The sequence below is a fragment of the Apodemus sylvaticus genome, chromosome 7 (assembly GCF_947179515.1).
Source record: "Apodemus sylvaticus chromosome 7, mApoSyl1.1, whole genome shotgun sequence".
NCBI classification, from domain to species: domain Eukaryota; kingdom Metazoa; phylum Chordata; class Mammalia; order Rodentia; family Muridae; genus Apodemus; species Apodemus sylvaticus.
The window spans coordinates 13256534-13278500 of record NC_067478.1 but is presented as its reverse complement, the minus strand read 5'-3'; the positions used below and the strand labels follow the sequence as shown (position 1 = coordinate 13278500).

The 21967-nt window shown below is 56.6% G+C and overlaps 1 protein-coding gene across 5 annotated transcripts; it reads right to left on the bottom strand.

Annotated features, from left to right (window-relative positions):
• Positions 1-245: 245 nt before the first annotated feature.
• Pth1r (parathyroid hormone 1 receptor) lies at positions 246-21427 on the bottom strand. 5 transcript variants are annotated; one of them, XM_052187110.1, is made up of 15 exons: positions 21240-21325; positions 19997-20116; positions 9305-9407; positions 7345-7479; positions 5662-5772; positions 5436-5554; positions 5169-5263; positions 4767-4962; positions 4270-4423; positions 2965-3025; positions 2569-2635; positions 2219-2313; positions 1606-1747; positions 1487-1528; positions 246-734 (listed from the first exon to the last, which is right to left on the bottom strand). In XM_052187110.1, exons 2-15 carry the CDS (start codon positions 20069-20071, stop codon positions 354-356), a joined length of 1776 nt encoding a protein of 591 aa, XP_052043070.1. In that variant the 5' UTR covers positions 20072-20116; positions 21240-21325; the 3' UTR covers positions 246-353. The 5 variants fall into 5 exon arrangements, with proteins under 5 accessions (XP_052043070.1, XP_052043072.1, XP_052043071.1 ...); XM_052187112.1 differs by having other exon boundaries at positions 9341-9407; XM_052187111.1 differs by lacking the exon at positions 19997-20116 and having other exon boundaries at positions 9341-9407; positions 21240-21427.
• Positions 21428-21967: the final 540 nt, after the last annotated feature.

The following is a 21967-nucleotide window of genomic DNA, read 5'->3' as shown; positions in this document are numbered from 1 at the left end:
CTCTACTAACTGAGCTAGTTTGGAAGCCCTTTTCTGGGCCTGAAGAGCAGAGTCCCCCTTCTGTTGGACAGTTCTGAATCGCCGAATCCCAGACCCTTCCTACATAATGAGAGCCAGGGTCCTTCTCCCAACCATGGGCAGTGCACTCCCAAACCCTCTCATGGTTCTGAGCCCCAGGCTTCCTTGAGCGCAACACAGGAAGCCACACACCCTTCTTTCTTTTCTTTTCTTTTTTTTTTGTTCTTTTTTTCCTTTTGTTTATCTTCCTGGTCCATTCCTGAATAGACAACCAGCCAAACACTGGCTCCTTGGTCCATCTGTCCATCTGCTCATGCCAGCCCCTTGGTGCCCAGTCACATGACCGTTTCCCATTCTTCCTGCAACAATGGAGGCGGCCGTGCAGACCCGGAGGCCTCCTCATCCAGGCCCGAGCAGGAGCCATTAAGGAATCCGTCGTCCTTGGGGACCGCCATGGTAACTGGTATGGCCTCATTCTCGACAGTTGGAGCCCCTGGCTTGGCATGGCAAGGCAGCTGGGAGTGGCCATTGGTGGCAGCGGGAAGCAGGCGGGGGCTGAGGGGAAGGCTGAGTCCTGCACGGGGGCCCACATTGGTCACACTCGTGTGGGACACCATCGGGCCGTAGCTGTAGCTGCTACTCCCACTACGTGCCTTACGCTTGAAGTCCAACGCCAGGGTCCAGCGACTCCAAGATTTCCTAATCTCCGCTTGTACCTTGGGGAGATATATGGGTGGCAGTCAGGTGCGCCCTTAACCCTCTGCCATGTTTCCGGCCACCATCCCCACACTAAATGATAAGAGACTTCTGGAGAAGCCCAAGGTTAATCTGATCCCAATCCCCAGAATACAGAAATGGACACAGCCAGAATCCAAAAGCTCAAATGGCCCAAAGATGGCTGAGGCCTCAGACTGAGTTCTAAAACAATTCCTCTCTGGGTCGGTCCGAGGGACACTTTGCTATGCCACACGCGGAAGAGCACACACATCCCGTACATTTTGCGCCTGAGTCATGTTTGAAGCCTTCTCTGAACCTTCACAATGTTGTCAGGAAGGTTCTCCAGGAGCAAAGAAAGAATAGGGGCAGGGGAGAGAATGGAGGGACTGCTCCCACCACCTCACCCCTGCCTGCTCCCACCACCTCACCCCTGCCCGCTCCCACCACCTCACCCCTGCCTGCTCCCACCACCTCACCCCTGCCCGCTCCCACCACCTCACCCCTGCCCGCTCCCACCACCTCACTCCTGGCCGCTCCCACCACCTCACCCCTGCCCGCTCCCACCACCTCACCCCTGCCCGCTCCCACCACCTCACCCCTGCCCGCTCCCACCACCTCACCCCCTGCCTGCTCCCACCACCTCACCTCTGTCTGCTCCTACCACCTCACCCCTGCCTGCTCCCACCACCTCACCCCTACCTGCTCCCACCACATCACCCCTGCCTGTTTTTACCACATCACCTTTGCTTACCTCACCATTGCAGAAACAGTATATGATGGCAACAAAAAATCCCTGTAGAGAGAGGCACACACAGTCAGGTCCACATCTCACCCCACCCCGTCCCCCAGGACCTCAGGAAGGCCACACACCTGGAAGGAGTTGAAGAGCATCTCATAGTGCATCTGGATCTGCCACAATGTCCCTGAGACCTCGGTGTACGGCAAGGCCATGAAGACGGTGTAGTGGACACCGAAGAGCGGCACGAGCACCAACGTGGACCTGAGCAGCTTCCTGGCCCCGGGGCACGCAGGTTAGGCCATGTTCCTGCCCCACACCATAGCGCTTCCTCCCCCACCCCACCCCAGGCCCAAGCTCCAGAAATGATGGAGGAGCCGGAGGCTCTGGTGCCTGTGGCTTTGCAACCAAGCGCGGCCAAGGACGGCTCGGCCAAGAAGGCAACTTGGGCAACTCGTTACTCGGGCTCCTTGGAAGGTGTCCTCCGGTAGCTAGGGCAGTCGCTGTGTCCCTGGGCCCTCTGCACCTGCTGGCATGCACACCTTCTCCCGTGACCTAACTCTTGGGTGTTTCCTGAGCAGATATCTTTTGGAACCAATCTCTACCCACCTGTCCCTTTGATTTCCCCAGTGCAGCCGTCTGAGGGTGGCTGGAGGTGCAGCACACCAGCAGGCCTTCGCTCTAGCATAAGCTTGGTACCAGGCGGTACCCTGAATTCCACCCCAAATCCAAAGAGCCTGAACTCACCGGTACTGCTGCCTGGTGTCGCACCGGCCCGCGTTGGTCTCCCGAAGCTTCCTGGCAAGCACCCGGATGATGTTGAGGAAGAGGATGAAGTTGAGCTGCGGGAGGGAACCGGTATTGGAGACTAAATCCAGGCAGCAAGTGTGGCCACGCCTCAGGTCCTCCCTACTCTGTCCCCGTGTCTCTACGTGGCCCCTAGGGCCCTTAGCCTCCCCATCTAGACTGCAGTAGGAATCACGAGGTCTTCAGGTCTTTGGGTTTCTGGTCCTTGGGATCCAGGGAAGCCACCAGATGTTCTTGTTAAGGGCTCGTCACCCAGGCTTGTAACCACACTGCTCCCAACCCTGGCTTACCACAACAGATGCCAGGATGGGCACCTGGATGATCCACTTCTTGTGCCCGGAACTCAGGTCCCAGCACCTAAGGGAGCGTGAAGCGTTAGCCACTGGCCACCTCCTCCTCAGCCAGACCACCAGGGCCCCAGAGTTGTCCTGCTCTGGCACGGGCTGTTACAGACACAGGATGAGAGTCGCACGTGTCCAGGCCTGAGGCACTCTCAGGCCTCTCCGGAAGTCATCTCCTAGGACTCTGAGGACCCTGTGACTCTGGCTGAAGGCTGATCAGGAATTCCTGAGACTGGAACTGCTGGTGCATGGACTCTCCCCCATGACTCATAGGAGAGGGAACCAGTGCATTTCCAGCTGTGTCAAGGTCCCTGCCCCCCGTCCTACCCCCACACATACACCTACCCAGTGTTCGCCAAGGTTGCTCTGACACCAACCCACACAGCCACGAAGACAGCAGGCAGACCTGTGTGCAGAGGGGAAGCCGTGAGGGGTGTGCACTCTGCCCCAAACCCAGTGACTTTCCTCAGCCTACTGCCCTCACCCCTCTCCCTGGGCACATGGCTGCTTAACGGCAACCTAACAGCCTGAGGGGCCAGCCCTCAGGACTCAGTGCAGTTCTCTGCCCCTTTTAGGTTCCTTGAGCACCTGTGCACACCTGCTGGGCATATGCAAAAAAAAATAACATGGTACTGACAGCTTATCCCGGTTCATTCTGCTCTGGGCTTAAAGCAGCCATGAGCGCCGGGGACTGGCAATTTTTCTGTTCTGAAACTCCCTCTCTAAGCCTGGATCAAAAGGTCCTAGCTTTCATGGATGAGGGTAGATAAAATAGAGGTTATCTTCCAGGGTGAAGGGAGCCTGATTCCCTTCCCCAGCCTCATTCCCAGCCTGGTGGATCCTTGGAGGGTAAAGGTGTCACCTGGGTTTGTGGTAAGGGTGTGACATTCCCAGATCGGAAGGTTCTATGTGTTCCCTAATCCACGTGTTTCCAGCCCACCCAGATGCCTTCTAGCCCAGCAGCTTGTGTTAGTTCCTGGAATCAGGCCCAGATCTGCCCGGCTCTGGGACTTGCCACGGTGAGGTCAGGGGTAGGGTATGTGCCAAGGCCAAGGAGGCTGTGGAGATGAAGGCTCTGTAGATGCTGAGCCCAGGAGCCTCGAGCCACTGGCCTACCCTCCAGTCTGGCAGCTTTCCCCAGGGCCCAGCCAAGCTCTGGGGCGGCCGGACAGCAATGACCAATTATCAGTAACTTGATCCAAGGGCGGGGGGAGGGGGGGATGGTAGGACCGCAGCATCCCGGGAAACCACTGCAAAGAGGCCGAAGCTAAATGGGGCTGAGCTGCTGGACCTCACCTCCTGGTAACAGATGTGAGCCCCAACCTCGGGGCTCTGGGTAGAAGGAGACTCCATACTACACCCCCAACCCCAGGCTAACTGATGACTGAAGATCCCACTCTGGTCCCAAGTTTAACCTCATCTTGTCTCCAGGAATTATCGCCCTAAGAGAGCTGAACCACCAGGTCAAGCCAACAGCACTGGGTGAACCCTGCCCATAGTCAAGCTGAGTCCCTTAAACCTGGAACCTAAGTCACAGCAGGATGGGCAGGACCCCAGCCTGCTACAAAACATGAGGGACAGGACTTGCCCTGTGAGAGCGGACCTCACACAAGTCCGCCTTCACCCTACCCACCACGTGGGTCTCCGTACCCCAGCCAAAGATGGTGAAGCCCCACAGGTACTTCTTCTCGGAGAAGAAGGCCATGAAGATGAGGCTGTGCAAATACAGCCCCTCCACCAGAATCCAGTAGTAGTTGGTAGCCAGGAAGTAGAGGAAGAAGGTCACAGCCACTCGGCAGCCAGCCTAAGAGACCAACCCCACAGTTAGTTCCAAAAGGCAGAACCTGCATCTTAGAGGCAAGGTTTGGTCTACAAGACGGGGAGAGGGAAGTTCACTCTGGGCTGCTGGGTTGGGACTTGGCGTGGGGGTGAGGTGTTAGCAGCAGGTGGCAAGGAGATGGGAGGAGGGGTTGGGGCGCTCCAGCTTGGAGGGAAGGGGGCCACTGGGAGTGGTTAGCAGTAAGGCGGGGTGGGGAAGGGGCAGTGAGCTGAGCCGCATGAGGGTCCCTGTGAGGTGGGCCTGCTGGCCTGAAGCTGGAGGAGGGGAACGGACGGGCTGTAGGTGCGGGGGCAGAGGGGGCACTCACGTAGCCGACGGCCGCAGCGGCGGGCGGGGGCGGCACCTGCGCGATGATATGCAACTCTTCCTCTGTGAGGCGCTCGGCCTCATCCAGCGTGAAGCCAGAGTAGAGCACAGCGTCCTTCACGAAGATGCTCGCGGCGCGCAGCATAAACGACAGGAACATGTGCATGTGGATGTAGTTGCGCGTGCAGTGCAGCCGCCTGCGGGCGTGCGACATCACCGTGGGTGAGGGCACGGGGGACGCAGCGGTGGGCAGGAAGCCGGCTGTGCGCGGTAAGTGGGGACATCACGCAGGGGGTGGGGGAGGATGGATGCAGTGAAGGGGGAAAAAGGAGGCTCGCACCCTGTACCCCTCCGGCCCCACCCTACACCACGCCCCACCCCTCGCCGGCTTTGCCCCGCCCACCTAAAATAGGCTAGGATGAGCACGGCCACGGTGAGGGAGGCAAGAGACATGGAGTATCCCACGGTGTAGATCATGCCTAGGCGGTCAAATACCTCCTGCGCAGGTGAGAAAGAGAAAACTGGGACTCAGCGTGGGCACCGAGGGCAAAGTGGGGAATGAGCTAAGGTTGCTGGAGAGGTGAAGGCTAGGAGAGTCGGCTAGGTTGAGGTTCGCTAAGGGGGCGGGCGTGGTCTTAAGGGTCAAGCTGGGGAGGGAGGAGGTGCGCACCCGCTCCCGAGTCTCATTGGTCATGAACTTGAGGCACTCGCTGTAGTTGGCCCACGTCCGGTTGTGCCCTGGAACCACCTCCCAGCTGCCATTGCGGTCACAGCGTCTGTAGGCATGGCCTGAAGGGCCACCGGACAGTCAGGACAGGCAAGGAGATCTGGAGCCCTGAGGCTCTGAACTCCAGTTTACGACATCCTGGGCTCCTCACCCATTTGGCTACCCTCACCTTTGTGATTGAAGTCATAAATGTAATCGGGACAAGGTACTGCCACCACTTCACCTGGGGCCCCTAACGGCCAGCAGACGATGTTGTCCCACTCCGGCAGACAGGGACGCCCTGTGCCCAGAGGAAACAGAGTCAGAACCATAGTCACAGCCCAGGGACACGAACACACTTGTGGTTTCCACAGGGACACTGTGCCCTGTGACTGGAAACATCAGGCTGAGGGCATTCTAGAAACAACTTGCCCTTAATCCCTAAAGCCAATGGCTTCAGAGACTTTACTGCAGTCCCTGGGATGGGAGAACTTAACATGAGTCCCATTTCCCAGGTCTGAGGGGTTAAGAGTACTGGATGCCATGCTGAAGCTACAGGACACAGTCCTCGGCCTCACGGGCTCAGCCAGGCCTGCTCTCTGAGGAAGAGACTTAAAAAAAAAAAAAAGACATTGTTTTACTCTGTAGACAGACCAGGTTGGCCTTGAACTCACAGGGTTCCACCTGTCCCCAGTTTGAAGAAGAGCCATTTTCTCAGATTTCCCCTCAGTTCGCAGGCTCCCTGCGTGTCCCTTCCCTAGAGACCACAGAAGGAAATCTGGCGCTCCGTGCCAGCTGAACTTCTAAAGCGCTGCTAACCTAAGCTCACGCAGGTGTCCCCCGCTCTCCGCATTTCCATTTCCTCTTGGGAAGCTGACGGATGTCAGCCTAGATGCCGTCTGTCCAGGCTTGCCCAGAAGACTCATGACTGACCACTCAGTAGAGCTACACCATCCTCTAAATCCGAGTGCTAATGCTGAGTCTCAAAGGACAGTGACACGTCTCTCTTCGGAGCCGTGACAGCCATGCTAAGTGACCTCAGAGGGTCCCCAGCCTCCAGATCATCCATTCACATTCCACCCCAGCTTGCGGCCCCCTCTGCCCGCACTGCAGGGCTTTGACCACAGGACTCTCTAACCTCCCTGGAAGGCAGCCTCGAGGGCTGGATCCGCCCAGCTCCGTGAAAGGCTCTCTGTCCTGGGCGCCATATTCCCAGCCCCACCCGGCCAGGCCCACAATTCCCTCTGGTCCCTGGGGAGCCGCAGGGTGACCACAGGCTCCCAGATGTGGCCCATCTGGAATCTGCTGCCCACCCTGCTGGCTCTAACTGGCCTTGTGGCCACAGCTCGGGCTCTGTGTTTGTCTCTCCTCACCTCCCCGAGGCAACCCTGTTTCTCTCTCTCCTCTTCTCTCCTTGTCCCACTGTCTGCCTCCCTCTGAGGCTGCCCTCCTTTCTTGCTGTGTCTGTGGCTCTTCCCACTCTGTCTCTTTTTGTACTTCTTTTGACATAGCAGACTTTTGGGTTGAGTATATTGTTCCCTCTGTCGTTCTGTACCTCTTCCCGACTCTGCCTCTCAGGACTCTGTCCTCTCTTTACCTCAGTGGATCATGGGTTTCCGGTAGCTCTGAATCCTCTTCTGGGGAGTGCCAGTGAGTCTTTTCTGCACATTTCCTCGCATTCTGAGGCTGCCTAACTCACCTGACCCCACCCCCACTTGTGATGCCTCTCGGGCTGTCTCGTGGCCTGCTTTTCTGGGAAGGGAGCTTCGGTCTCTGACTTTCCGTAGGAACTCACATTGGTGGAGACAGGTGGATCTGAGTCCGGCCAAATGACTGCCTAAGGAGGGGTAAGGGGCAAGGTGGACAGACATACCTCGGCGCCTGCTGCCAGTGGGCACGTCCTTGTTCTCTTTAGACTCAGGGTAGAATTTTCCCGATGCCTTCTCTTTCCTGGGCTTCCCTGATGTAGACGCTGGTGTCCACCCCTTGTCTGACTCCATTATGTTGGCTGGAGAAATCAGGGTGGTTTTAGCCATCAGTTGTGCTATAACCTACAGCCCTGATTACTGCCCACCCTCTCACTAGCTCCTCCTTCTTAGACTGAGTTGACCCTACCCAGGGTGCTGACACTCAGGCCGCTGGAAGATCAGAAAGGACAAGCAAGTGACTCAGACACCGTGATGTGTTTGCCAGGTCAGCAGAGGGTCATAGGGGGTGAATGACAAAGGAGTTGGGGTCAGCCTGAAGGTGGACCGCCTGGCAGGCCAGGAGGCAGAACCGCGAAGGAGGGGACAGCCCGCCAGGGGGCGCATGCCTAAAACTCGAAGAGGTGGATGGAAGGGTAAAGGTGAAAATCAAGTCGGGCTAGCCTGCTGCGAGGGTGAGGAGGCTGGTGACACAGCCAGGAGAGTGCATTGTGTTAGGAGTGGACACATGAGCCCACCTTCTCCATCCTCTGCCCTAGGACACCCAGGTCAGGGGCCTGCAGCTTCTACAAGAGCCCTCGAAGACAACGCCTGAGCTGGGACCTGGACTTTCTTCCTTGAAAAGACACTGGAGGCTTCTGTCCTTAGCCAGAAAGTCCTTCCTACTATCTGACTTGTGTGATTTCAGCTGTAGCCAAAACCGGGGTACCTTGGGTACCCTACATTGGGGTCTGTGGGAAGCCGAGTCCAGGCGACTTGGCCTAGGGTGACAAAGATGCACAGCATTTTCCTGCCTCCACCCTCAGGGAGGGGTTCTGTGATGGATGGAGAGGGAGTCAGAGATGTACCCAAACTGTGGGCTCCACAACTAGGAAGAGGATCCCATTTAGGATCATGTGACAGGGCTCATCTGTCCCTACCCTTGGTGTGACTGGGAGCCACAGGTGGGCCAGGATAGGTGCAGCTCGGTATGCAGAGGGAGTCTTTACAAATGTGAACAAAGTCCTCATGCTTCGTAGGGCTGTCACCATTTGCTCGTGTCCTGGGTATGCGCCACTGCCGGCCCCCAGTGACCCGAGAGCCAGCTCCAGGGAGAAAGCTGCTCTGAAGGGATAGTTAGCCAGGGTCTGCCGTCCTCTGCTGAGGAGATCAGCCAGACCTCAGAAGCCCGGATGAATGCCAACATAGTCCGTACCTGCTTCCAGGAAATAGACGCAAGGAAGGGACAGACAGGAGACCCCTGAGATGGGGGATCAGAACTGTGAGATTAGATGGGAGATGCCTTCCTTCCCTGTGCAAATGTCCCTTAGAGATCAAGCACCCTCTGTCCAGGCTATAGGCTGAGTCACACACACCCGTCCCCACCCCCTATCCCGCCAATCCCATCTAGTTCTAGGGACCCTACTTTTATGCAAGAGCTCTGTTCCAGAGACCTTCTCTCTCATCCTTCTAGGCCTGGCTTGGCCATCTTTTCTTTAAGGAAGCTGGCCCAGCCCACCCTGAGGGACCGGCACCCTCATCAAAGTTCCTGGTTTGCCTCACGCCATCTAAATCCACTGGGACCCTGTGCCAGTGTCTGCCTTCTCCATATGCAAAGGGAGACCTATATATCTTTTAGCAATTTCTCCACAGGTTCTTCGCTCTCTCCCTCCTCCCTGCCCCCCCCCCCCCCCCCCGCAAGGCCATGGCTGGGGCTGAGGGCTGAGGGCTGTGAGCAGACAGCACTTTCCTGAGTCCAGGAAGGTAAAGATCACCTGAGTCTGCTGACTTCACCCTTGCTGGATCCACCTCCCTACGTTAACACCTCCAACTCCTTCAAAGCTCACTCTTGCTCATTCTTCTCTGCTGCCTAAACTCCCACCCTTTCCGCATGCCGACCTCAGGCCCACCTCCTTTCCCCACCCCCACCTGCCGTGTGCAGAACTTCTTTGAGTAGCTTCTCACATTGCGCCTGGGCACGATGCAGCAGGAAAATCTGTTCCTCTTTGGTAAAGACATCATCTGCGTCCACCTGCCAAGCCAAAGGTCAGACTGTAGGCAGCACTTCCAAGTGAGGCGGCTGGTCCCAAAGTCATGCAACCTCCCCAGGGATTTCCCCCTTTCCAAAGGTGATCCCTTTAGAGAGAATGTAGGAAGTCTGACCCGTGGGGGAGCATCTGCCTTCCAGAGATTCCCTTTTAAAGTTCTGAAGCCATGGTAACTCAATGGTTAGGACCTGCCCCTTGCAGGGAGGAGAAAGAATGGGGGCTGTCTTGTCTTGTCTGTCTGTCTGTCCGTCTGTCTGTCCACCAGTAACCCGACACCCACTGACAGTCTTTGTCTAGTCCACCCCCCTGGGGCACGTGGGAATGGTGGATTGTCTCAGAATGGAGCCCCACGGGGTCCTGGCTGCCTGCTGGGGATCGGGGTAGGATCAGGAGCGCTGAACTCTGAGGAGACAAATCCAGCCCGGATCCCTTCAAGTCTCAAGGTCCCCAGGGACCATGACAACCACCATTTTCCATGCTGACCCAGTGGTCAGTCGGTGCTTTTCCCAGTGAAGGGTCAGAGTCTCACCCTTCCTACTGAGGACCTCAAAGAGGGAGAATGGCGGAGCCAGGGGGCCGGGCTGCACCCCCACATGCAGTCCTAGGAGTCTTTCATCCCACTGGAAGCTCATCCTAGCAGATGGTGCGGAGGACATGGGTAACCCCGCACAGGCCTTTGCTCCTACTGACCTCTCTGCAGGAATGTCCTCTTTCCACTCTGTCCACCCACGGGGGAGCCAGCAACATCATTTTAACCCCGGAAAAGAGAACAGTGCAAGGGGTCAGGGAGAGTCTCTTGCTGAGACTGCGGGAGAAGATCTGAGCCTCCCCTGGAGGCTGGGGCCAGCATCTTGCCTGGGAGTAGTCCGGGGTGTGATACTCTGAGACAGCCCAGGGCAGTCAGAGCCATGTACCTCAGACCTCATGGCCCCCGAGACTCCCCTAGAAAGCCTACCTCTTCCTTAAACTCCAAAGAACACAGCCTGATCACCCTGAGCAGGCAGCTCTGAAAGCCCTCGCCTGGCCGTGTAGGCGGGTCCCTTAAATAAGGGCGGAGCTACGAGAGGCAGAGAGCTTGGAGGCCTGGAAGGAAGGAGGCGGGCCAGGGTAGGGGCGGGCCGGGCCGAGCCGGCGGGAGGGGGCGGGCGGCCTGGGTCAGGGAGCCCGGCTGCAGCAGAAGTTAATTGACCGCGTCTCTTGGCGGCAGCTGCTCCGGGCTTTCAGGCCAAGGAGTCTCCAATTGGCTCCGCAGAGTTTTGCTGGTTTTACTTAGCGGAGGCGCGCTAGCGTCTTTGCGCGTGCGTGTGACTGACTGCGCACACGCTGTCTGGCCAGTGTGTGAACTTCTGTGTGCCCCATTCCTGTTAAGTCGTCACGAAGGAACTGCCTAACGCGTAAATTTGAGCCCTGGAGCCTGATGTGTTTGTGAAAAACGCGTGTGTACATGTTTGTGGGCAAAGGACTTTGTGAGGGCTTCTAGGAGTGTTGCAGAATTTTTCTAACATGCATGTCTGTGCCTGCAGCTTCTGGAGCCTGAGTCTGAAATGGACCCTCAGGACTCAGCCTAGGGGTCCCAGGAAGGTTGAAGTGGGTTCCACAGCTCTAACCTCCCACTGATCGGACCACACCTACGACAGAGCTGGCTGGAGCAGGCTGGTAGGGATCCAGAGACCTCCGAAGCCATCCTGAAGCTCTCCTAATGCCTCTGACACCGGAGATCCAGCTACTCAAGGGTCTGATTCTTACACACCTCACACTCCCATTACAGAATCTACTCCCTACCATTCAGTCAGTCCCTGTGGTTAACATCTCCATCAACTACTACTCCCTCCCGATCAGCACCAATATCACCATCACCACTCCCGAGGTGACCATCACCACTCCCGAGGTGACCATCACCACTGCCAACAGTACCATTCCCACTGTTACCATCGATACAGCCACTGTTACCACCATCATCACTGCCATAATTGGGCCTCCACCATTACCATCGCCATTACTATGAGCACCATCACAGCATCCCCAGACAGCGTCGCCATCTGCCTACAGGCAACATCACAGGCAACATAAGCACCACTGCTAATATTACCACTTACTCCAAAACCACCATCCATACCCGCTGTCCGATCATTTCCCTACCACACCCATTCTTCTATGGCCCCTTCCTTCTGCCCAATGCCACCCCTCTCAAGATATGTAATTCACCACAGTTTTGTCCCAGTTTAAGGAGTGAGTTTAAGGAACTGACCAAACCTCCCATCTCTGAAGACTTGCTGATGCACTGGTCTCCTGATGGCCGGGCTAACCACTGAAATGACCAGGGAGTTTAAACTGGAGGCCTAGATTAGAGGTAAGCAGTCAGGGATTGAAAACGTCCCATGGGGGGATTGGTAACCCTCCCCATGCCCCTAGATTGATTACCCCGGCCACTCAGGGGCCTGGGGTGGACGGCTGCTTACCCTTCCACCTGCCTCCTTTTCCAGAGTCTCGTCTCCCGGACAGAAAAGGCCATATGCTTCTAGAATCCTCCTCCATACTGCTTCATCATCCCCAGGGCAATGGCCTTGCCTCTGACCTCCCTGGGCGTTAAGATCTACTTCTTTGTCACCCCACTCAAGACAGACCTGCCATGCCGGATGTGGCTCAGAGTGAGGGAACACTTCTCCAGAGGGAAGGGGCAGCCGTCTCCCCAGGGCTTCCTCCCTGACAGCCCCAGAACACAACTCCTCATCTGGAATGCTCAGACACCCTTACTGTCTCTCAGCCGCGTGTCAGGGATTCTCCACTAACACTCGTGCCAAATCCCACCTCCGCCATCAAGCAGTGTCTCCGGCAAAATTGCTAAAGCTCAGTGCTTTTGATGTCCTGTGACAGCGAGGCCGTCCGTGGCTTTAAATGAACAACTACTGCATCAGAAGCCGGGGCAGGGCAGGCAGAGGCAAGCTGGCTGCTGTTACAGCCACTGTGAGCAAAAGGACTAACTCACTACTCCCATCCCCCCGCCTCCAGCCCCATCTCCAAGGGTCCACAGCAAGGGCTGATGGGCTGTGGGACCCCTAGAGGAAACTGAGGGGCAGGAATGGGAGCAGTCGGGTGAGGTGTGCTTGGAGAGCCCCCTGAACTCACACTACCATTCAAGATCACTGCCAGATCCCGCAAGAGTACCAGTCCTCTATCCTGGCCTTAGAGGGATGATGGAGGGGAGGGGGAGATGCTGGCAACTCTGACCAGACAGACATCATCATCATCACTGTCTGCTGCTCCCCACCCCTCCCCAGCCCAGCCACCTCCTCCCCCTGTAAGAGAGCTGTCTTCTTGGCAAAGCTCCAGAGTATTAAGGAATCAGGCTGTCATCTTCTTAGGTGCAGGATCCGCCTATCTTGAGTCTCTGAGGAACTAGGGATCGGGGTCACGGCCAGGTGTCACTTTAGTCACACTCACCAAGGAGAGTGTGACACCTGCCCTGGCAGCAGCTGTCCTGAAAACTGTCTTCCCCTTTGTGGATGAAGCTGACAGTCCCTCTGATTCACCTATCATAGCGTTCCCTCCATCAGTGCAGCACGGAGTCTTCTCGTACAGACACAGCACATCTAGAGTGTGTGAACTTGGACGGACATAACTTTAGCTCTGCGCTTGGAGGGCGGCCTGTGACACACCAAGACGGGGCCGTGAGGCTCCAGATAAATCTACAGACAGATAGGGGCTGAAATCATTGGCAGGCTCCTTACAAACCCACAACTGGCTGCTGAGCCAGTTGTGGAGTGTGTACTGTCAACAAGACTGTCCCTGAGTTCAGAGGCTCAGGCGGGTGTGTGTGTGTGTGTGTGTGTGTGTGTGTGTGTGTGTCTCAATCTCGTGATCTGAGAACTTCAGCCTCTGCGAGCTGAGATTACAGATGGACACCATGCCTGGCTAGGCTGCTCTAATTTAGCTTAGACCCCCTCAATCCCAGGGAGACCCCAAGAAGAATAGTGAAGTAGGAGGTAGCAGGGCGCGGATGAAGGCAGTATGCTGATGTGTCAAGGTTGGTGACTGTTGCCGGTACAGACAGTGCGGCCCATACCATCGCCCAAAGGACGGCCACTCCTCTTAGCTTGCTCTCCTCCCTGCCAGATTCCACACGTTTACGTCTGTGATCTCAGACATGTCAAAAAAAAAAAAATCCCTTCAGACAAATCAGAGGAAATGCAGGAGTCCCTTCTCCAGCTCCGACACTTGTGTGCCTCTGTGCTTCTATTGCATAATCTTGTGACCCCTCTTGGGTCACATCAGTCACCCCTTGCCAGGATCAGCCTGGTCCCTTAAGGGACAGTGTGCTTCCCTTCCTTGCCCGTCACTGGAGAAGGCAGACATATTTGGTGTTCACCTCTGGGCGCTCCTGTCCCACAAGACCCTCTGTGGCTGCTGGCACTCTTGTCATCCTCACTTCTACGACATACCCATTTTATAGAAGGGAGACTGAGGCCTAGGGAATAGTTGGAAGGAGAGGGCCAAGTGTGGAGCTAAGGCGTACTTTACACCAAAGCAACGGTCCTGGAGCAAAGAAAACATGCAGCTACACGGATGCTGAGGCCCCAGCCATCACTTCATGTCTCTAGCGCCCTGTATTGTAACCCTTGCGACATCAGGCAAGCATCCTCAAAGGGGGCTCGTGCAGTGGTGATGTGATCATGGAGGCAGTAGCAGCACTGATGTTGGAATGAGGCTGACCCCTCTAGCTGGGCAGAGCACAATTGGGCCTTGGTGTTGAAGATGCGAACGCCTTCGGCAAAGTAAAAAGGAAATATTTGGCTCTCAGGAGATCCTCTTGTGACCGTCTCGCCTTCCTGCACCCTTTCTCCAGGTTCTACTACGGGGACCCACGCTGGCACCTCTCATGACCCATGCCAGCTGGCTGGGGACTGTTCTCTTGTCCCTTGCTGCCCTCTGTCCATCTGGCTGGCCACAGCAGGCTGGGACGGGCTCCTCGTCCTGCCCCACCACCACTGACAAGTGCTGACTTTCCTCCCCCTTGCCAGGCCTTCCTGAACAGGCTGCCTGTGTCTGGGGCCGGGAAGGGTTGGGGGGGGAGGCACTGTGCCGCCTCTCATCCCAGCCAGCCAGCCAGCCAGCCAGCGTGGCTGCCTTTGGGGCAGGCGGTGGGCTGGAGCCTGGGATGGCAGAGTTGGCTGCTAGGACAGGGTGGATCTTCACAGGCAGCCTCTACCTGAGCTAGCCCAGAAGGACCGGATGGCTAATCTAACACTAGCCTGGTCAGCAGAATGGGAACCCCGTAGTGCTCTCGCTCTGCTCGCTCGCTCTCGCTCACTGGGCTTGGGCACAAGGCTGCCCTGGAGCTCCCGGTCTTAGGGAGCTTGGGAGTCTGCAATGTCTTCAAACCTGAGCAAACTCTGCCCTCTCCTAGGAACCTTAAAGACGTTTTCAAGGTTCTGCAACAACCCCACCGTACCTTTTATTTTTTCCTGGGGCTCTCTGAAATAGCTGCCTTCCTGATGTGGTAGCCGGACCAGGGAGTGTCCCCAGAAGGCCCACAACAGGAATCTGGGGGAGGCTGCTTGACGCCTCATTAAAACATTCCGAAGAAAACCCAAGTTCCCAGGAGGGCCCGTGCCCCCCTCCACTGCTCTGCACTCAGGGAGTTCTGGGAGTTGGGGGGTGGGGTGAGGGAAGAGGATGTGTTTAAGGCAGGTGATATAAAAAGCTTCGACAGATCAATACACACCAGAGAAACAACCCACAGAAAGATGGTAATGGCCCTGAGCAAGCTCTCTGGGCAGATGGAGAAGAAACAAGTATCAGGTCTGAAAATCATTGGCAGAGGGTAAATTAAAATGACCGGAGACACCACTGTTTTTTTTTTTTTTTTAACCTATCAAAATGCTAAGCTGAAACAAAAGGACCCTCATCACATCCTGTGAAACAACCCAGCAGGGAGAGGGCTCTGTGGTCGGTCCTGGTGAGTATAAACCAGCACAGCTTTTAGAGGGCAATTTGGCTATGCCTATTAAAATAAAAAATGTGCATGTTCTCAGGCCCAGCAAAGACAAATTCTAGAAATATCCTACCAGGAAACAGTCACGTGGTGAACCAGAGGGCATTTCAAGGAGCTTCTCTGCCACCATCTGGAACTTCCCTGGCATGCACACACTTGGGTGTGTGCACACACGCATGCACACAGAGAGACAGAGACAGAGAGACAGAGAGAGAATGAGAAAATGACTGAGAGAAATGTGCATTCGAACGCTCATCGATGCTTAACGACGTCCATACTTTGGAATACTATACAGGGTTAAAAAGAACCCAGAGAGATGGCCCTCTGTTTAAAAGCACTAGCTGTTCTTCCAGAGGACCCAGGTTCAATTCCCTACACTCGTATGGTGGCTCATAACTGCCTGTAATTCCAGTTCCAAGGGATCTGACACCGTCTTCTGGCCTCCTCAGATACTGCATGCATATGATGCACAGACATGCAGGCAGAACAGAAAACATACAATAAATTAAGAACAACAACAAAAGGATTTGGAGGTTGGAGAGATGGCTCTGTGGTTAAGAGCACATACTATTCTTGTAAGAGGACCCAAGTTCTGTTCCTAGCATCTGCTTCAGGTGGCTTCAAACAGCCTGTAACCCCAGCTCCAGGTGACCTCATATGCTCTCCTCAATGCCTGCATGCACAAAACCTGCACAGAACCCCACGAGAATATACAAACAATTAAAAAAAAAACATAATATATATTCTAAAAGATTTGTATTCACAAACATGAAGATACAACTTCAGATAAAACGGTGCATGCATGCGTCACACAGGCCCATGGGAAAGCTCAGCATACTTATTTAAAAACACAGAAAACAGCAGACATGTGCGACATTCTTGTTGCTATGCATACAAAAGCACAGGGAAAGAGATGGAGGACCCTCCCCAAACTGTCAAAACGCCTTTCTCTACAAAGGGGCTGGGTATTTGACAGAGCCCAGAGATGGTTTCTGTAGCCCTGGCTGTCCTGGAACTCACTCTGTAGACCAGGCTGGCCTCGAACTCAGAAATCTGCCTGCCTCCGCCTCCCAAGTGCTGGGATTAAAGGCGTGCGCCACCACTGCCCAGCTCATTTGAACAATGTCTCAGTGGGCATGGACGCTCCTTGGTGCTCATGAATGAGAAGCAGAGTTCAGATTCCCAAACCCACGTAAAGAGGAACCAGAGTCTCAGAAGCTGAGAGCCGGCTAACCTGGTGACTCTGTCTCAAGTAAGGTAGAGGGTGAGGACCACACCCAGGCTATCCTCAGACCTTTGGAGTGCCCCACCCCCACCCCACACACATGTACTCATACACACGCACACATACACATACAGAGATTAAAATAATACGGAAACAATTATGAAAATGCGCTCAGGTATTAGCAACAGAGGTTTCATTTGGAAAGAGGAAAACTCGAGGTGACACACAGGACCTCTTGGCCAGAGTTTGCTCTCACCTCACCTAGAAGAATCCCCTGTAGAAATCGAAAGTCCTGGGTTCAAGTGGTTCAGATCTCGTCTCTGTGAGTCTTACAAGGTGAGCTGTAAGCCAGCTAGGGGATGGGTGGGAACATCCATGGCTCTAGCTCAAGACTCCACGGAAACCACCGCTTGATACATATTCTTTCTCATTTTTACAAGCAACCCCCTTTGGCCTGCCAAAATGTCTTCTCTCTGAGTTCAATACTGAAACACACATGGTAGGAGGAAAGAACTCACTCCTGCAAACACACGTAGGCACGCACACACAAAAAAAAATTGCAGGAAATGTGTCCACAACCAACCTAAGAGACCACGCTTTCTCTGGGGAGCCCTATCCAAGGGTCCTAGCCCACACACAGGCCCAACTCTCTGCTGAGTGTCAGCTTCTTCTTCTTCTTCTTCTTCTTCTTCTTCTTCTTCTTCTTCTTCTTCTTCTTCTTCTTCTTCTTCTTCTTCTTCTTCTTCTTCTTCTCCTCCTCCTCCTCCTCCTCCTCCTCCTCCTCCTCCTCCTCCTCCTCCTTCTCCTCCTCCTCCTTCTCCTCTTCTTTCTCCTCCTCCTCCTTCTCCTCCTCCTCCTCCTTTTCTGGTTTTCTGAGACAGGGTTTCTCTGTGAAACCCTGGCTGTCCTGGAACTCACTCTGTAGACCAGGCTGGCCTCGAACTCAGAAATCCACCTGCCTCTGCCTCCCAAGTGCTGGGATTAAAGGCAAGGCGTGCACCACCACTGCAGGGCTGAGCGTCAGCTCCTTTGGCTACAGCCTCTTCACTTTTATGTGAGCAGAGGGTTCTCTAAGGCATCCTTAGGGGAAGGAATCTCGGAGGGCAAGACCACCCGTTTGCCTGCTCATAAGCAGAGGGCCTATCCCCTCCTCTAAACCCTACTCCTATGCTTCTCCTCTTCGTGAGGGAGTCCAGCTGTGGTCAGTGTTCTCCTGGTAGGATGCTCTTTGGTGCCTCGACCAAGGTCACGGGAGAAATGAGCCTGGGCCTGGACGTGGCTGAGCATTGTCGCCTGGAAGTCTGGTGGCAGCTGAGGTGGATGGTTTTGTCTGTACCTGTACACATCTGGACAGGGCAGGAGCCCCTGGGCTTAGGAAGGAGATGGAGCAAGTTGCCAGTTGTTTGCCGACTCCAGCTGAGCCCAGGGATCCCACAGGTCGGTGGGTGAGTGAGTTGGCCAAGCCCCTGTTCCTTGGACTATATCCGCACCCCACCCCTTGGACTATATACCCCTTAGACCTGAAGCAGGAGATGATCCAGTGTCAGGGCGTGGTCTCTGTACAGCCAGCCACAGGAGCATTTGTCTTTCTGCCTTCAGCTTAGGACCCGTCTAAACCAGGAAGTTCTTGGCATGTCGGTCAACTTCCCTCAAGAGAGCTGTGGGGCCCTAGGGGCTCCGATCCACCACACTGAAGGTGCAGGGCTTGACACTTGGTTATCGTAAGAGACAATGGCCACCGCGATTGTGGATTTGGATGAGATAGAAAAAAACAAAATAGGGAAAGTACCTTTCTCAGAGGGTTGTGGGTAAGACTTAACTAGCTGACCTTAGAACAATGGACTGACAAACAGAAAACTCAGAGGCATTTGTTGAATACCAACGAGCAAACAATAGACCCGTGTGCATACCCATAGGGTGCACACGTGCATGCCCACACATGTATATACAGCTGTGCTTCCCTCAGAGTCATGTGTGGATCCACAGCTTCAAGCGCTTGTGAACTCAAGTACACATGACCCTATGGACCAACTCAGGATACAGTACCCATCAGCCACACACACATATATGTGTACTCCTCTACATTGGGAGTACCTCCTGAACTGCGAGGTCAGGCCCTCCGAACTTGTTTTTCTGTGGACAAGTTCCCTTCTGGGGCAGTCTCTGGCTTTGGCTGTTCTTTGCTGGACTAGAACGGAGGGTGTGGGCACAGGAGGAGGACATCAAACTGCAAGGGTGTCAGGCAAGTGTTTCTCTCGGCTCTCTGTTCACAGATGGGCAACCAGGGTATGGAGAAAACAGTCGAAGGTCACACAAGCTGCAGGCTGAGCTGGAGGAGCCCCAGAACTCCCGTGTTCTCAAATGCGAGACTGTCCTGTGAAAGAAGCTACTCGCTCTGTCTCTCTAGACCTTGGTCACAGTTAGATACAGGCGGACAACAAGACCTTAAAATCAAGCAAAAAGCTGATTCAGGAATAGGTTGGACACTTGGGATGAGACAACTAAGGGAACGGAGAGAACTGGCTCCCAGACCCTGGTAGCCCCAGCCGAGGTCACGTTCCAGCTCCCTATTTGTCTACTGGTCTAAGTCTCTGCCCGCTGGAGTCCAGAGTGCTCATCCTAACCCCTTTGTCTGTCTGTCTGTCCCTCTCTGCTACTCCATCTCTTGGTATTCCCTCTCAGACCACGCACAGTACCCCGCAAAGATCAGCACACACATAAGAATGTCCCACAGCACATATCTTCTGCAAGGTGTACTATAAGATCAGTGTCTTTCAGGGGGACCTCCGTACCACACCCACCTCTCTGGGCAAACCGACTTCCACTTTGGGTAAAGCGCTCCCATTCGTGCACACGTCTGTGCATCTGTAGGTTCCTGAGACTTGGAGAGGGCTCTAAATCCTACCGTCGGTCTAAGTGATTTCTGACTTCTTGCACACAGCTTTGAGCACCGGGTGCCAACAAAACTTGCGAAAACGGACCCCCCCTCCCCATGCAGTCTGTGAGACTCCACACAGAGCCTGCTGAATCGCCACCGAAAAAGATACATACGACCCAAGCCATATGCTCACAGAAGCATGGTGTAGGGGAACTGCAACCACGGGTTTCCAGACCCAGGACCCCAAGCCAAGTCTTCAGAAGTGGGGAAACTTCAGGCATCTGGAACCTACGGTAAGACACCCCAAAGAGAGCAGGCACCAGGGTTCTTGGTTCATGGCGGGGGGTCGGGGGGCAGAGGTCCCATCACAGAGTTCAGACTATTAGGAGAACCCAAGAATGTGCGTCTACACTCATCCCAGAAACCCCAAAGCAATTCCAGGAGTCCTGTGTTGGAGTGTGGACCCAGAGAGACTTACCAGCGCATATGCGGAGCTGAGCACTGGGCAGCAGAGTAGGAGCGCCAGGCTGGGTGCGATCCGGGCGGCCCCCATCGCCACCGCCTAGGGCCGCGTCCCTCGGGGCAGCCGCCGCCGGCCCTGGTGATGGTTGGAGGGTGCAGAGCTGCGTCAGGCCGGGCCGCCCCGCCCACGCCCCGGCCTAGGGGACCCCGGCGTCCGGGCGGCCCGAGGCCCCGGAGCCCGACGCGGGGCCCATTCGCCGAGGGCGAGCGAGAGAACGAACCGGCGCGATGGAGAGAGGGAGGGCGGAGGGAGGGAGGCAGCCTGAGGCCGGGCGGGCGGCGGGCGGGCGCCGTGCGCTGCTGAGCGGCCTGTCTGCCTCGGAGCGGAGAAATCACATCCATATGGCTGGGGCCCCCCGCCCCCGGCCCGCCCCCCGCTCCCCTCCCGCGCCGCCTTTTCTTTCTTTCTTTCTCTCTGTCTTTTTTCTCCCCCCCCCCCTTTGGGGGAACTGGGAACCGTGGCTTCGCTCCACGCCCAGTGGGGGAGGGGCGGGGGAGGGGTCGGGGTCGCGGTCTGCGGGGGGCGACCAGGCTGTTATTTTTAGCTCCGCGGCAGTGGGCAACAGGGGAATCGGGGCGGGGCGGGGCAGGGGGCGCGTTTTGAGTCGCGCGGGGCGTGCAACTTAGGGGATGCCATCCTGACTTTTGCAACGACACGGAGCCCTTCGGCGTTCCTGCCGCCAGGTCCGGGCTCTCCCGCGGCATCGTGGCCCGGCTCCCCGGCTCAGTCTGGATCCCCGTGTCCTTGGTGGCCACCCCCCTCCAACCCCTTTCCCATCCTCCGGACCCGCGCCGCGTGCGCCCGAGCGGCACGGGCGCTTCTGCTGCCCCGACGCTGAGGCTGCCTGTCTGCTTGTCTGTCGGTCCTCAGCTACCGTCCACCCCCCCACCCTCCCCGTGCTCCCCGGCTTTGGCCTCTGCTATTCTAGCGGCCCCAAGCTCGGTTTCGGTCACTCCCTCGCTCCCCCCTCCCCTCCTCTACGAAAACATTTGCAAGTTTCCAAAAAAGCCACCGAACTGAGCGGCGGCAGCGGGGCTGGCGACTCCACAGGGCTCCGAGGAGGCGCCGCAGACTGACACGGAGACGGAGCAGCCGGGCCCGCCCTGGCCGGGCCCCCGAGTCCCTCCTGCCCCACTCCGGCGTCCCGCGGCCAGCGAACCCGATCCCCCCCCCAGAACCCCCCCAAGCCCCGACTTACTCCGAGCTCGCCGCCGCGGCCCCCGCCTTGCCATGAATGTCGGGGCCCCCCCGACAGCCTCCCCAAGCCAGCGCCCCGTCCGCAGCCCCGGGGGGACTTCATGGAGCTCTCGGGATCCCCCCCTTGGCCTGCCCGGCCTCCAGAGCCCCCCGCCCGGCCGCTGCTCCGAGCCGCCGCCCGCCTCGCGCGTCCCTCGCCTCGGCGTCTGCGGCTCCCCTCCCCCCGCGGCCCGAGCCTCTTCCCTCCCCCCCCCCCGCGCCCTCCCCGGGCCTCCTCCGCCCCTGCCCCCGCCATTGCCTCCCAGGCGGGTGTGCGGAGGGCAGAGCCGAGCCCGCTGGCCCCCACTCCCGGACATCTCTCCCAGAGACCCTGCCCCGGGTCTTTGAGCAGAAGGATGAGTGTTGCAGTCTAGGGAGCTCTGACATCAGGACCTGAGAACCGCCGCTGGGACGCTGTCCCGCTTTGGCTTTATTCTTAAACTTTGGAAAAGCACAGACCACCCACCACCCGCTATCTTTCGGCCCTGGCTGATGAGCGGGCGGCTCCACGAGAGGACCCACTGGGGAGGCCGCCTCGTATTTCCCGCGCCTCGGGCCGCGTTGCAGTCCGTGCACCCGTGGGGTTCCAGTTCTGGCAATGTGGGGACCCTGGGGAAGCTGCTCCGCCTCTGGCTAGAGCCAGGCTACACAGCCAACGCCCTCAAGTCCTGCCCCGCCCTAGACTGGTCC